This window comes from Onychomys torridus, chromosome 8, assembly GCF_903995425.1.
Source record: "Onychomys torridus chromosome 8, mOncTor1.1, whole genome shotgun sequence".
NCBI lineage: Eukaryota > Metazoa > Chordata > Mammalia > Rodentia > Cricetidae > Onychomys > Onychomys torridus.
Genome location: NC_050450.1, coordinates 101,713,173 through 101,726,192, shown reverse-complemented (window position 1 = coordinate 101,726,192; position 13,020 = coordinate 101,713,173). Strand labels below are relative to the sequence as shown.

The following is a 13,020-nucleotide window of genomic DNA, read 5'->3' as shown; positions in this document are numbered from 1 at the left end:
GCTCTTAGGGTATGTGGGGCAATATCTGTATACCTCTGGGTTACCCTAGTTGGGGAAAGATGTTCCTGGCATTGAGCAGGTTGAGGGGAGGGGCTCTATAAAGCATCCTGCAGTCACAAAGCAGCCCCACCACCAAGAAGCGTCAAGGCCAAGAACACTGAGGCTTGGAAGCCTGTCATTTGGGGTAGGAAAGTAGCTAATGAAAGGGGGAAGTGGAGCAGGGGGATGGTGGGAATGAATTCCCACAGGGAAGCATGGCTCACTCCCACTCAGTCAGGCACAATTCAGATCCCATCTCTGTCACTAGCAGAAGCAAATGTGTCAACTCCTCTGTCAGGGGCTGTCATGAGCGACATGACTCTCCAGGCACCCAGGGCTCTGGAATCTGAGGGCAGGTCTCACCTGAGGACTCATGTGTTGACTGCTGGCAGAAACCATACAAGGCTCACAAATGTGCAAGTGAGATAGAGAAGAGGTGTCTGCCCCAAGTTCAGGACACTACCTCCCTGCCCTTGAGAAAGGACACTACCACCCTGCTCAGGCTACACTGTCTCACCTGTTCCCTGCCCTGTCTCCCAGACCGCCCACAGCCCCCTAGCAAGCCTGTGGTGCAGCAGGAAAATGTGAAGGCACGCAGCGTGTTGCTGTCCTGGGAGCCAGGCAGCGATGGACTCTCCCCAGTACGCTACTACACCATCCAGACTCGTGAACTGCCCAGCGGCAGGTGGGCGCTGCACTCAGCCTCTGTGAGCCACAATGCCTCTGCGTTCACTGTGGACAGGTAAGGTGTCCCCTTCTCTACTGGAGACAGTACCTCAAGTGATCCTTGCAGGAGGGAGGCGGGCGGTTTCTGAGAGCATCTTCAGCTGGTCACCCAAGCTTTCCTTCACTCACCCCACCATGCACACTCACCCCTTCCAGCTCTCTCCTCCTCCCTGGGAAGCCCATTAAGGCTACCTCTTAATTATCTGTGGAGCCTGCCAGGCCCCCTTAGCGAAGCTTTGCCATCCTTCATTAGCGATTCTCCCGACAGCCTGTGTCCTCCTCCTGTCTCTAATAGGGGTACGAAGCTCCTCTCCAAAACTCTGGCCTCAATCTAATCCCCAGTGGTTATATTTTTTGTATTCCACTCAACGTGACCTGGAACTTGAGCAAGCCTTTCCTCCCCCCTCCCCAAGCCCTGTAAATCAAGAAGAAAGATGTTTATTAGGAAGAAAATGAGGCTCAGAGAGACAACTCACTTTCTCTCTGGGGAATTCCACCCCTACCCCACCCCCCCAAATTGTAACTTTAGGAAAGGAAGTACAGCTTTCAGGGGACCATGCATGCGATTGTGTGGAGAGGGAGGTATGAATGTTTTTGGTTTTGGTTTTGGTTATGAGACAAGGTTTCTCTATGTAATAGCCTTGGCTTTCCTGGAACTCATTCTGTAGATCAGGCTGGCCTCGAACTCATAGATATCCCCCTGCCTCTGCCTCCCGAGTGCTGGGATTAAAGGCATGGACTGGTGGCTTTATTCAAGCTGCCCAGCGTGAATGTTTTCACGGCCACCAAAGCATGGGTAAACATGAGCCCGGAGAAGTGTGGCTCATCATTACAATGAAAGACAGCCTGAGCAGGGATGTATGGGGCCTGGCCTGGGCACTCGGCGGCATCTCACTGGGCCTGTCCCTAGGCTTCATGTTTCCATCTGCCTGGCATGTCAGCACCCGTGGCTCCCCTCTTTCAGCAGGGATAGGTAGGACCCCACTGTGGAAGTGTTAGGGGACCAGGTCTTGAGGGACACTGTGTCAGACTTGTCATCACTGTGACAGACTCCTGGAGGAAGCAACTTAAGGGGGAAGGCTTGTTTGGGGACACAGCCTTAGAGGTTTCAGCCTGAAGCCAGCTGGGTCTGTGACTTTGGTCACAGTGAAAGGAGCATGTGACAGAGGCCCATGGTAACCAGGACACAGGACATAAGATATACCCCCTAATGTTCTGTCCTCAGTGATGCACTTCCTCTACCAAGGCCCCAGACAGTCATACCAGTGGGGAACAAATCTTTAACACGAGAGCCCGTGGGGGATCATTCATGTACAAATCATAGTTGACACCTTGGTCATTGGCCCCCAATTCCCTCCACAGACTCAAGCCCTTCACATCCTACAAGTTCCGAGTGAAAGCAACCAATGACATCGGGGACAGCGAGTTCAGTGAGGAGTCAGAGTCGCTGACCACCCTGCAAGCTGGTCAGTGCCACCTCCCTACTTGGGCCTCTGGCTCTTGACCCTGGTTGCTTCCTGGGCAGGAAGTATTCTTCCATGGGAGGGGCCTCTGAGGGTGAGAGAGGGCTCACTAGACCTGCTGGGCCTGTCTTCCTCCAGGCCAGAATGCCTAGAGGTTTGGAACAAAAGGGATTTTGCCTAGGGCTCAGGGTCCCAAACTCAGCCTGAAATTTGAGTGCAATTCTTCTCTGATGTTCCCCCAGCTAGCAGGAAGTGGGAGTAGATGCCCACCTCGACCCTGCATCTAACAGCAACCTAAGTTCTATGGCTTTGAGGGGTTCCAAGACTCTGGGTTAGGCTAAGGTCAGGCCCCTAGTTCACCCTGGCTGTTTGCTCTGAGGAAAGTGGTAGGTGTCCAGGGAACCTAAGCAGTACCTACCTAGCCATCAATGTCAGCAGAATCTGGTCCCTGTGTGTTTCCTGGGTGGTACTGACTTTCCCGGCCCCCAGAGTCTACTGTTCTGCCTCTCTCCACAGCCCCAGATGAGGCACCCACCATCCTGTCAGTGACACCCCACACCACCACCTCGGTGCTAATCCGATGGCAGGTACGGCTACATGGACAGGGCGGGTTCATTTCCCAGGACTCAACTGAGACCAAAAACTCCACCAGTCCCCACCAGCGCTGCCTTTGCCTCTGTGGTATACCGCCACCACCCCCAGAGCACAGGGAAAGACATGAGAGATCTAAGCATGTGCACATCACAGAGCACTAGATCCATGTGTGTCCACACATGCACACACTCCACCTCTGGATACACATACCAGGCAGATGAACACAGACTTGGGGGTGGGGGTGGGGGAGCTTTGTGTGGCCCCAGATCACACGGCTCAAGTGACAAGGTTAGTTTCATGACCCCAGGTCTGCTGAACCTGTGTATGGAAAAGCACCTGGAGGCTATGAGGACCCCCACCATCACCAGGCAAGGCTCCACAAAGCCCAGACATAGAGGTCAGTGACAGAGACCTGTGACCCTCATCATGAGTAGTGTCCCCTCGTCTAGGTAGAGTCTCTCCCAGCTGCCTGCTCTTTGGTTTACACCATTGGTTCTGCCAGGGTGGGAGGCAACCTCATCAATCAGGCTGCCCATGCATTCTCTGAAGTCTAGCCTTGGGCTCAGTAGGTCACCCACAGAAGCCCCCCCCAAAAAAAATGGCTAGCTCCTGTCCCTACTTCTTGGGATCTGAGGAACTGACCCCAGCAGCAATCCTTGTGCAACTGAAGCCTGGGATTCTAGAGGGGACACCCCCTAAGTGGACCTGGCAGCCATACATGAGCCAGAGGAGGCTGGAACAGATGGGATACCCTGACAAAAGGGCCGGGCGATGCCCGGAGCAGCCAGGGAAGCAATTAAGAAGCTAATAAAAAGACTGAACCATTTCAACAGATTTCTTAAAGGAGGTATCATAAAGAAAATAGTTTCCACTTGGCAGAAAGCCTGTTCTCCAGCTCAGCCAAGGACAGGAGCAGAAAGCAAAGGAGGAAAGAAGGGCCGTGCACACGGGCGTGCTCATCCTTGCACAGGCTGTAGTGTAGGCAGAGGGCTCAGTTCCTGGGAAACACCAGGAAGTGCTGGCTGGGTGCTCATCAGGAGCAACAGCCCCAGGGAGGCCAGAAGTGAGTCATAGAGTTCCCGGACAAGCAATGGCTGGTGACTGCGGAGGTGTGTCTTCCCGCCTTGCCGCTGTGTGACCAGAGGCCAGTACCTTCATGTCTCTGAGTGTGTTTCCTGCTCTGCTAAAGGGGGTTGCATGGTGATTCCTACCCTTCCCCACCTCAAAGGGAATGTAACAACCTCTCTGAAAATGTCCCCAAGCCATCCCAGTTTCGTTTTCTGGTTGAGACAGTCCCTGCTCTGTGGTTGCAGGAGGTGTGGTGGGCAGAGAGGGTGGAGTGAGATAAACAGTCAAGGGCCCCCATGTTTGACCCTCATACCTGTAGCCTCCAGCTGAGGACAAGATCAATGGCATCCTCTTGGGCTTTCGAATCCGGTACCGGGAGCTGCTCTATGAAGGGCTGAGGGGCTTCACTCTTCGAGGCATCAACAACCCTGGGGCCAAGTGGGCTGAGCTCACCTGTAAGTAGTCATCATAGGGTCTTGAGGAGGGGAGGGGTAGGCATGCTCACCTCCCTGCTCTGAAGCTCCCAGTTTCCTTGAGTCTGCTAACCTGCAACCCTGCCTCCCTCCCCTCTTGTGTTCATCCCCTTACCCCATTCACTCACTTGCTAAGCATTTATTGAGCACCTTCTGCATACTCCAAGACACTATGGGCACATGCCAGTGGTTGAGCAGACAGGGTCCCTGACCTCTCAGATCAGTCTGATGGAGGAAGAATCAGGCATTCAATACATAAACCCTGAAACAGATGTCAAGGGCCAAGGGCATGACAGTATGGGAGAATATTCCAAAAGAATTCCAAAGGACTCTCTTGACATGGAAAGATGATCCCAGGTTAGGCAGGTAACTGGAAGGAGGAGCCACCAGCTTTGAAAGACCGTCAGCCTCGAGATCTAGACCCCTCAGGAAGTCAACACCCACCCTAGGGCCAAAGAAGCCGGCCTTCGAGTATAGGAGAAGGAAAAAAAAGAAGGGGCGTTCAGGTGGAAATCCCAGGAATAGAGGACGCTGGGAAAGTCATGAGCAAGAGAAGGGTGTGAGTGAATGTTGGGTTTGTAGGACACACAGGGGGCATGGAGGTGATGGCCTAGCTGTAGGAGGTGTGGGGGGAACAGAGTCAAGGAGGCTGTTGTTTTAACATAGCAAAAGAGCATGAGGCTGAGCCAGGGAGGCATGCTAAGTGTGCCATGGACGTGGGTTCCACAGGGCTCCAAGAGAGGAGAGGGAGGCAAGCAGGAAAGAGGAGAGTGTATAAAGGATGAGGAGCAGAGACCACACTGTTCGCCAAGAGAAGTCAGGCAGCCTAGGTTCCCATGGGCTCTGGTGCTATGTCCCATATCTCCTCAGCTTATGGAGCCGTAGCTTCCAAGGATGTTTACAGACAACAAAACTATTGAACATGGAGTGAGAAGATATTACAAGAAACCCATAGAAATACCCAGTCCAACAGCTCATGTTCTTTCCTTATCTTTATTTATTTATTTTGGCCAATGTCTGCATAGCTATGGCTGTGATTTTATATGGCCTATGTCTAATTCACTCATATTTCTTGACAATAAAATTGTTTCTGGTTCATATGAGAAAATTGACGATGCCAGTATTTCACCGCGGTTTGCCAAGAGCTCCCAAGTGAAACCTGGGAGCCAGTGGGATGAGAGGGTCCCCCAGAACTGTCCCCAGGGTTGGGAGGCTCTGAGGGGCTCCCCCATGGTCAGTGGAGATCAAGACAGGAACAACAATGTTTTAGGATCTACCCTCTCCCCAATTCCCATCTTGGACCCCTGACTCAGCACCAGGAATTGGAAGCAGTCCCCCGGCCAGCTCCATTGCCAACCTTGTCATCATATCCCAGGCCTGGTTGGTTCCCAGTGGGTGGGATGCCTGTGTACACTAACCTCTGTCTGCTGTCTCCCTGGCCTCTCACCTCCTGCCCCCTAGCCTTGTACTCCATGCGGAACCTGACCCGGCCCAGCCTCACGCAGTACGAGCTGGACAGTAAGTCCCCTTGCATGATGGTTCATCATGGCCCAGGCCTCCTGGGATGGGCTGGGGAGGGGGTCCTCACGAACACCTAGACCCAGGCCAACTAGGTCCCTGCTGTCCTGGGTTGCTTTCTGTTGCTGTGATAAAGACGTGACAAAAAGCAACTTGAGGAGGAAAGGGTTTGTTTGACTTACACAATCCAGTCATAGTCCAGCACCAAGGGAAGCCACACAGGAACTCAAGGCCGGAACTGAAGCAGAAGCCATGGAGGAACGTTCCTGGCTTGCTCTCCATGGCTTGCTCAGCTTGCTTTCTTATACCACCCAGGACCACCTGCCCAGGGGTGGCACCACCCGCTGTGAGCTGGTCCCTCTCACATTAATCATTGATCAGGAAAATGCACCCACAGAGTTATCTACAGGCCAATCTGATGGAGGCATTTTCTGAAATGAGGTTCCCTCTTCCCAGATGACTCTAGCTGTCTAGCTAGCATGTCTGCTTGAATTCCGTGTGCTTTGAATACTAAGACCACCTATAACACAAGTGTACGCACAGAAAGCAGGCGGTGTTCTGGAAGAGACGCCTCCAAGCCTACGTGCTAAGTAGTAAAGTATAGACTTGGGTGAATGAGGGGGCAGCAAGTCAACAGCAGGAGGTAGAGCATACTACAGGGCAGGTCGGCGGGCATCTGTTGCTGTTACCTGATCTGACCCGGGTAAGGCATGTTGGCCCTCGCTGTCCCTCTAACCCTGTCTGAAGCTCCTGTACTTGTGTGAGTCACCTCTGACTTTTCTCTGCTTCCTAAGCCTCAGCAGGTTACACACACACACACACACACACACACACACACACACACACACACACACAGCCTTCTGATCAGGAAAAACCAACCTCAGAGGCTAGACTGCCCTTCTCTCCTCAGCATGAGCCTACTCCATGACAGAACTGCCACCCTGGGGAACAAGAGCGGGGGTTGGGATGGGGGAGACAGGGACAGCAGAGGAGAGAGGATGGGAGGGCTCCTGGGCACCAGGAAAAGGGATCACGCCTCCCATCAAGGGACAGAGCCCAGATTCTTTTTTTTTTTTTAAAGATTTATTTATTTATTATGTATACAGTATTCTGTCTGCACATCCCCATAGGCCAGAAGAGGGCACCAGATCTCACTACAGATGGTTGTGAGCCACCATGTGGGTGCTGGGAATTGAACTCAGGACCTCTGGAAGAGCAGCCACTGCTCTTATAACCTCTGAGCCATTTCTCCAGCTCCCCAGAGCCCAGATTCTTGCAGCAGCTTCCATTCACCAGGCACCCTCTCCCCTCTCTCCACTCCCCACCCCCCACCCCCAAGCACTTCAAACTCGACTAATACTTGGGATTCCTTGACCCAGAATTCACCTTCCATAAGCACTTCCCTCTAGGACTGAGCCAGTTGGGGTGGGGGCGGTGGAGTGCAGCTCAGTGGTGAAGCTTGTGCTCAGCCTTGGAGAGACCCTGGATTCACTCTCTGGCCCCAATGAGTAGGGGAAAAGAAGGAGCTAGTGAATGGGGATAGATGGGGACAAGCAGGGACATGGATGAAATGGTTTGTGTCTGCCATTGTGTGAAGGTCCAGGGAGGCCAGCACTGTTAATAAGTCCTCCTTCAGTCTCAGCACTATTCACTTGGAGATTCAATTGTCTTTATGACCCTAGAGCAGGGGGCTGCTTTGTGTCACGAATTCTGTTGGCAGGGTATAGCCCAAGCATCTAAGGTGCATTGACTCTTACCCGTTTCCTCCCCCAATGTCACATGGGGCACTAGATGGCAGATATTCCTCCTCCCTTCCCTGTAGCTCCAGCCTCCGTGGAGAACTCCTTCCATGGGTTCTGTGACCTCTGTTTCCCTGACCCCCAACTCTTGCCCATAGATCTGAGCAAGCACAAGCGTTATGAGATCCGGATGAGTGTATACAATGCCGTGGGTGAGGGACCCTTGAGCCCACCACAAGAGGTCTTTGTTGGGGAGGCAGGTGAGTATGCCCTCATGAGTCCCAGGTACTCATCCAGGGTCCTGTTCCCCCCTGGCCTGTCCTAAGCCACCTCCTCTTCCTAGCCTACACCCTTGAATACTCACTCACTCATCAACCTTCATGCCCTCCAGTGCCTACAGCAGCACCACAGAATGTGGCCATCCACAGTGCCACAGCCACACAGCTAGATGTGACCTGGGAGCCACCCCCACTGGACAGCCAGAATGGAGACATCCAAGGATACAAGGTATGGGTGATATGGAAGAGGAATGGGGTACAGAGGGCCAAAGGGGTGGGGAGGGCTGGGTGAGCAGGAGGAAGTCCCAAGCCCTTCCTGCTCACAGCCAGGTGTTCGCCCTCAGGCTCCACTGCACACCTGTGGCCTTGGCTATCTGCACAGCTGACAGAAATACTGTAGAGTTGTAGAATATTTACATTCTGAGGCAGGCTGAGCTTGATCCAAGGAACTCAGACCACACCTTGGCTTATTCTGGTCTAAGGCACACAATGCACAACTGCACCACCTCCAGCCCCACAGTCACTTCAGATCTCTGAGGAGTAGGGGCTGGGGATGTAGCTTAATTGGTAGGGTGCTTGCTTCGAATACACAAAGCCCCAGCTTCAATCCATAGCACTGTGTAAACCAGATGTGGTGGTTTATGCAACCCCAGCACTCAGGAGGTAGACAAAGAAGGATTGGAGTTCAAGGTCAACCTGGACTTTATAGCAAGTTTGAGGCCAGTCTAGGCTACATGAGACTCTGTCTCAAAAAACAAAAACAAAACAAACAAACAAAAAAACCCACCTGTGGCTTCTTAGGCCCAGTTAGTGATTAGATGATCAATTTGCAAAGCACTGCTGGCAGTATTTGAAAATCTGCTCAAAGGTCATCTCTGATTGAGGATGTTGTGTTATAATGGGGTTCATTTTGCAGAGCCCTCTAAACTCTTACAACTTGCTGAAGGCCTGGGAAGCTGCTACACTGTGGCCATTAATGCCCATTTTATATGGGTGAGGAAACTGTAGCCCAGCTTGATGTTGTCTAGAGAGGTCACAAACTATCAGGTGTTAGAATCCAGATGCCCATCTCAACCTTGCCAGTAAGCAGAAAATACAGCCGGGGCCCAGGAGGAGGCAGTGTGGGAGGAGCATGCAGTTACCGCCCAGGAAGAGGCAGCATGTAGAAGAATAAAGAGCTAACCGACCTCCCTTGTTGGCACATGCAGCCCTTGGCTGTGATGGAAGCATGCCTCCCTAGCCAACATCTGGGGGAGACTGATTCCTGATATTTAGATGATATTTCAGAAAATGGACCCTATGCAATGACCCTGGGGTAACTGGGTATGCAAACCACAGGACCCAGTGGTTTCCCTGGCCCAGCCTATCGACCCATGGGTTTGCCAAGATGAAGCGCTTTCTCTGTCACACAGTCTGTGGAGACAGGCCACCCTGGTGTAAGGCAAAATCCAGTAGAGGAAGTTTTTCCATCCAGGGTGGAGGAGGAGGAGAAAGAAGGGGGAGGGAGGCATCGTGCCAAGGAAGCTCTGAAGATGGGTGATACCCCCTCAAGGCTTTGCCCAGGAGTGCCAGCTGGGAAACCAAATATTGCACCCATAGCATATGCCTCTGGAGAGAAGAGGCGCCAGGTGGAGCCAGCCACAGTGTGGCTGTCACTAGACTGTTGAGGTTTAGAAGTTGTGAATTAGCATACAGATCCAAGAAATGTGTGGGTGCCCAGGTGCCATATAGAGCACAATGGATGTCTGCAATTCCAGAAAATACAGGCCATCCTGCAGGGATGGAATTGTTATGTCCCGGATGTGAGCTACTCAGTGCTGTGGCATCAGCACCCATCGACAGGGCCTGATGTGTTCACATCAGATCCAGGCTGGGGGGTGGGGGGAGAGGGGCTCAACTGGCAGAGTGCTTACCTAGCATGTGTAGAATCCTGGACTCTATCCCAGGCACCATATATCCAGCTGTAACAGTGCACACCTGTAACACCTGTGTGTAACACCTGTAACCCCAGCACTCAGGAGGTGGAGGCAGAAACATCAGAAATTTGAGACCATCCTTTGCTACTTAGCAAGTTCAAGGCCAGCCTAGTATGAGTCCCTAGAGGAAGAAGGGGGAGGGGGTAGCACTGGTAGATTCTAACAGATGACTATGGCGTGAGGGAATAAGAGAGAGCATGGACAGCTGTTCAAATCTTAGATGGTCTTTTAATAAAAAACCCAGAGTCATATATCAGGGTGAAAGCTGAAAGATCAGAGAAGCAGAACAGCTAGTCACTAGTTCTTACATCTACGAAATCCTCAGCCTAAAGAGAGTGAGTTCCTGTTTCCTCGAGCCTTATATACCTTTTTCTGCCCTGTCATATTACTTCCTGGGATTAAAGGCATGTGTGCTTCCCAATCAAAGGCATGAGATCTCAAGTGCTGGGATTAAAGGTGTGTGCCACCACTGCCTGGCTCTTTTTCTCTCCTATACTGGATCAATCTCATGTAGCCCACTGTGGCTTTGAACTCATAGAGATCCAGATGGATCTCTGCCTCCCGAGTGATGGGATTAAAGGTGTGTGCCATTACTGCCTGACCTCTGTGTCTAACCTAGTGACTGGCTCTGTCCTCTGATCCTCTGGCAAGTTTATTAGGGTGCACAATATACCACCACAATGGACAGCTCCCCTAGCCAGGGAGCAGAACGTGTGCTAGCCACCAAAGGAGACTATGAAGCCATAGCTACAAGTGGGGCTTACGAGAAAGGCTCCACACCAGACGTGTGCACTGGGGAGCGCTCAGCACAGAGAAGGTTCTGGAGTGAAAGGGCCTGCACACACGCAGATGAGAAACCAAAGACCCAAAGCTGAGCCCTGAGGGAAAAGCATGAGAGGCAACTCGGAGCTCAGAGAAAGTGCTTCTGTGGGGAGGAAACGTGGATTGTCAACTCTATTGAGAGACAGCAAGTGAAGCCCAAGGAGCAGTTTCGGGGGTGCTAAGAGGTTATTAGAGCCCAGCTGATTTGTGGGTCTTTTTTTTTTTTAAGATTTATTTTCTTTTTATGCATCCAGTGTTCTGTCTGCATATATGCCTGCACACCAGAGGAGGGCATCAGATCCCATTATAGATGGTTGTGAGCCACCATGTGGTTGCTAGGAATTGAACTCAGGACCTCTGGAAGAGCAATCAATGCTCTTAACCTCTGAGCTACCTCTCCAGCCCTGGTTTGTGGATCTTGATTGGTTCTATCTAAGATGTCAGAGGGGACTGGGGATGTAGCTAAGTTGGACCCAAAGCCCTGGATTCAATCTGTGGATCACATAAACCAGGTGTGATGGTACACACCGTAATGCTAGCACTAGGTGGCAAAGACAGGAGGATCAGAAGTTCTAAATCATCCTTGGCTAGATAGTGAGTTTGAGGCCAGCCTGGGTTATGTGAGATTCTGTCTGGGGGCGGGGGGCGGGGGGGGGGGGGGATTGGAGGAAGAAAGAGAGAGAAATGCTGGAATTAGGCCAGATAATTCAGTTTAACAGGATTGGGCAACTATATTGGCCCACTATCTTTGCATAAACAGTGTTTTGTTGGGATATAACCATACCGGTATGTTTACAAATTGCCATGGCTACTTTTGCACAGGTTCTGAACAGATCTGAATAGTTGCAACAGAGGCCAAGAAGTCTGCAAACCCTAAAGCCTTGATTAACTAGTCCTCTGCAGAAAAAAAAAAAAAAAGTCAGGGTGCCCTTAAAGAGAGCCAGCAGAGCCATGGGGACTGACGCCTTTAATCCCAATGCTCAGGAGGAAGAGACAGGCAGATCTCTGTGAGTGTGAGGCCAATCTGCTCTACATAGTGAATTCTAGGCTATCCAGGGCTATGTGGTGAGCCTCAATTTTCAATTAATTAATTAAAAGGGGAATCATTAGGCCAGGCATGGTGGTGCATGCCTATAATCCAAGTGCAGATAGTAAGAGGGACTGAGACAGAAAAATTCTAAGTTCAAAGCCAGCCAATGCTACATGGTCTCAAAAATGGATGGATGGATGGATGGATGGATGGATGGATGGATGGATGGATGGAAAGAGAGCCATTGGGCCAGGCATGGCAGTACATACCTATCATCAAGTATTGGAGTGGAAAATGGAGTTGAGGCAGGATAATTGTGAATTCACGGCCAACTTGGGCTACCTTTCAAGACTCTTACTCCAAAATAGCAGGGATGAAGTTGGAGAGATGGTTCATTGGTTAAGATCATTTGCCGCTTTTCTCAACACCCACAAATGGATCTAACTTGGGTACCAGGAGCTCTAACACCTCTTCCTCTGACCCTTACAAGGCACCTGCACTCACTGCACAGTCACACACACATACACATGCACACATAATTAAAATTTTAAAATAAAATTTTAAAAAGGGCTACAAATTGGTTATGGTGATACAAATCCATAATCCCAGTATTCTGAACATGCAGGCAGGGAGATTAAAAGTTCAAAGTCTGGACTGGAGAGATGACTCAGCAGTTAAGAGCATTGACTGCTCTTCCAGAGGACCAGGTGCAATTCCCAGCATCCACATGGCGGCTCACAACTGTCCGTAACTGCAAGATCTAATACCCTCACCCAGACATACATGCAGGCAAAACACCAATGCACATAAAAATAAAATAATTATTTTTTCAAAAGAAGAGTTCAAAGTCCTTCTCAACCATATATCTAGTTTAAGGCTATTCCAGGCTACATGAGACTGTATCAATAAGTGAACAAATAAAAAAGGGCTGAAAATGTGAGTGAGTACTAGACCAGCTGCTCCCCATGCACAAGGCCCTGGGGTCCATCCCTTCTCTGGGGGTGGGGGGGCTCAATGGGAAACACAATGGGTGTCACAGTGATAGGAGGTAGCAAAGTCCCACCTGACCTTTTCATTCCCATCTCAGGGCTCTACTGGGGATGGAGTGAGAGAGAAAGGGCAGGGAGAGGGCGAGTATAGGAAACAGCTGGAGCCAGCTGTCTATCCCCACAGGCTCTTCTGTGCCTGTGGATTCAACCTGCTGAGGAGCATCCATGTCAGAGGGAAGTGTTGGGCCTGAACTGAACATGGAGACATTTTCCCTGTTGGTATTCCCTAGACAGTGTGCTGTGAT

The 13,020-nt window shown here is 51.2% G+C and overlaps 1 protein-coding gene across 1 annotated transcript in view; it reads left to right on the top strand.

The window, feature by feature from the left end:
* Nucleotides 1-13,020, top strand: part of Sdk2 (sidekick cell adhesion molecule 2) — a 275,505-nt gene that overhangs the window by 226,274 nt on the left and 36,211 nt on the right. Inside the window, exons 30-36 of the mRNA XM_036196160.1 lie at nucleotides 580-781; nucleotides 2,128-2,231; nucleotides 2,745-2,815; nucleotides 4,210-4,345; nucleotides 5,825-5,881; nucleotides 7,779-7,880; nucleotides 8,012-8,127. Coding sequence (XP_036052053.1) covers nucleotides 580-781; nucleotides 2,128-2,231; nucleotides 2,745-2,815; nucleotides 4,210-4,345; nucleotides 5,825-5,881; nucleotides 7,779-7,880; nucleotides 8,012-8,127 — 788 coding nt within the window. The remainder of the gene's footprint in view (nucleotides 1-579; nucleotides 782-2,127; nucleotides 2,232-2,744; nucleotides 2,816-4,209; nucleotides 4,346-5,824; nucleotides 5,882-7,778; nucleotides 7,881-8,011; nucleotides 8,128-13,020) is intronic.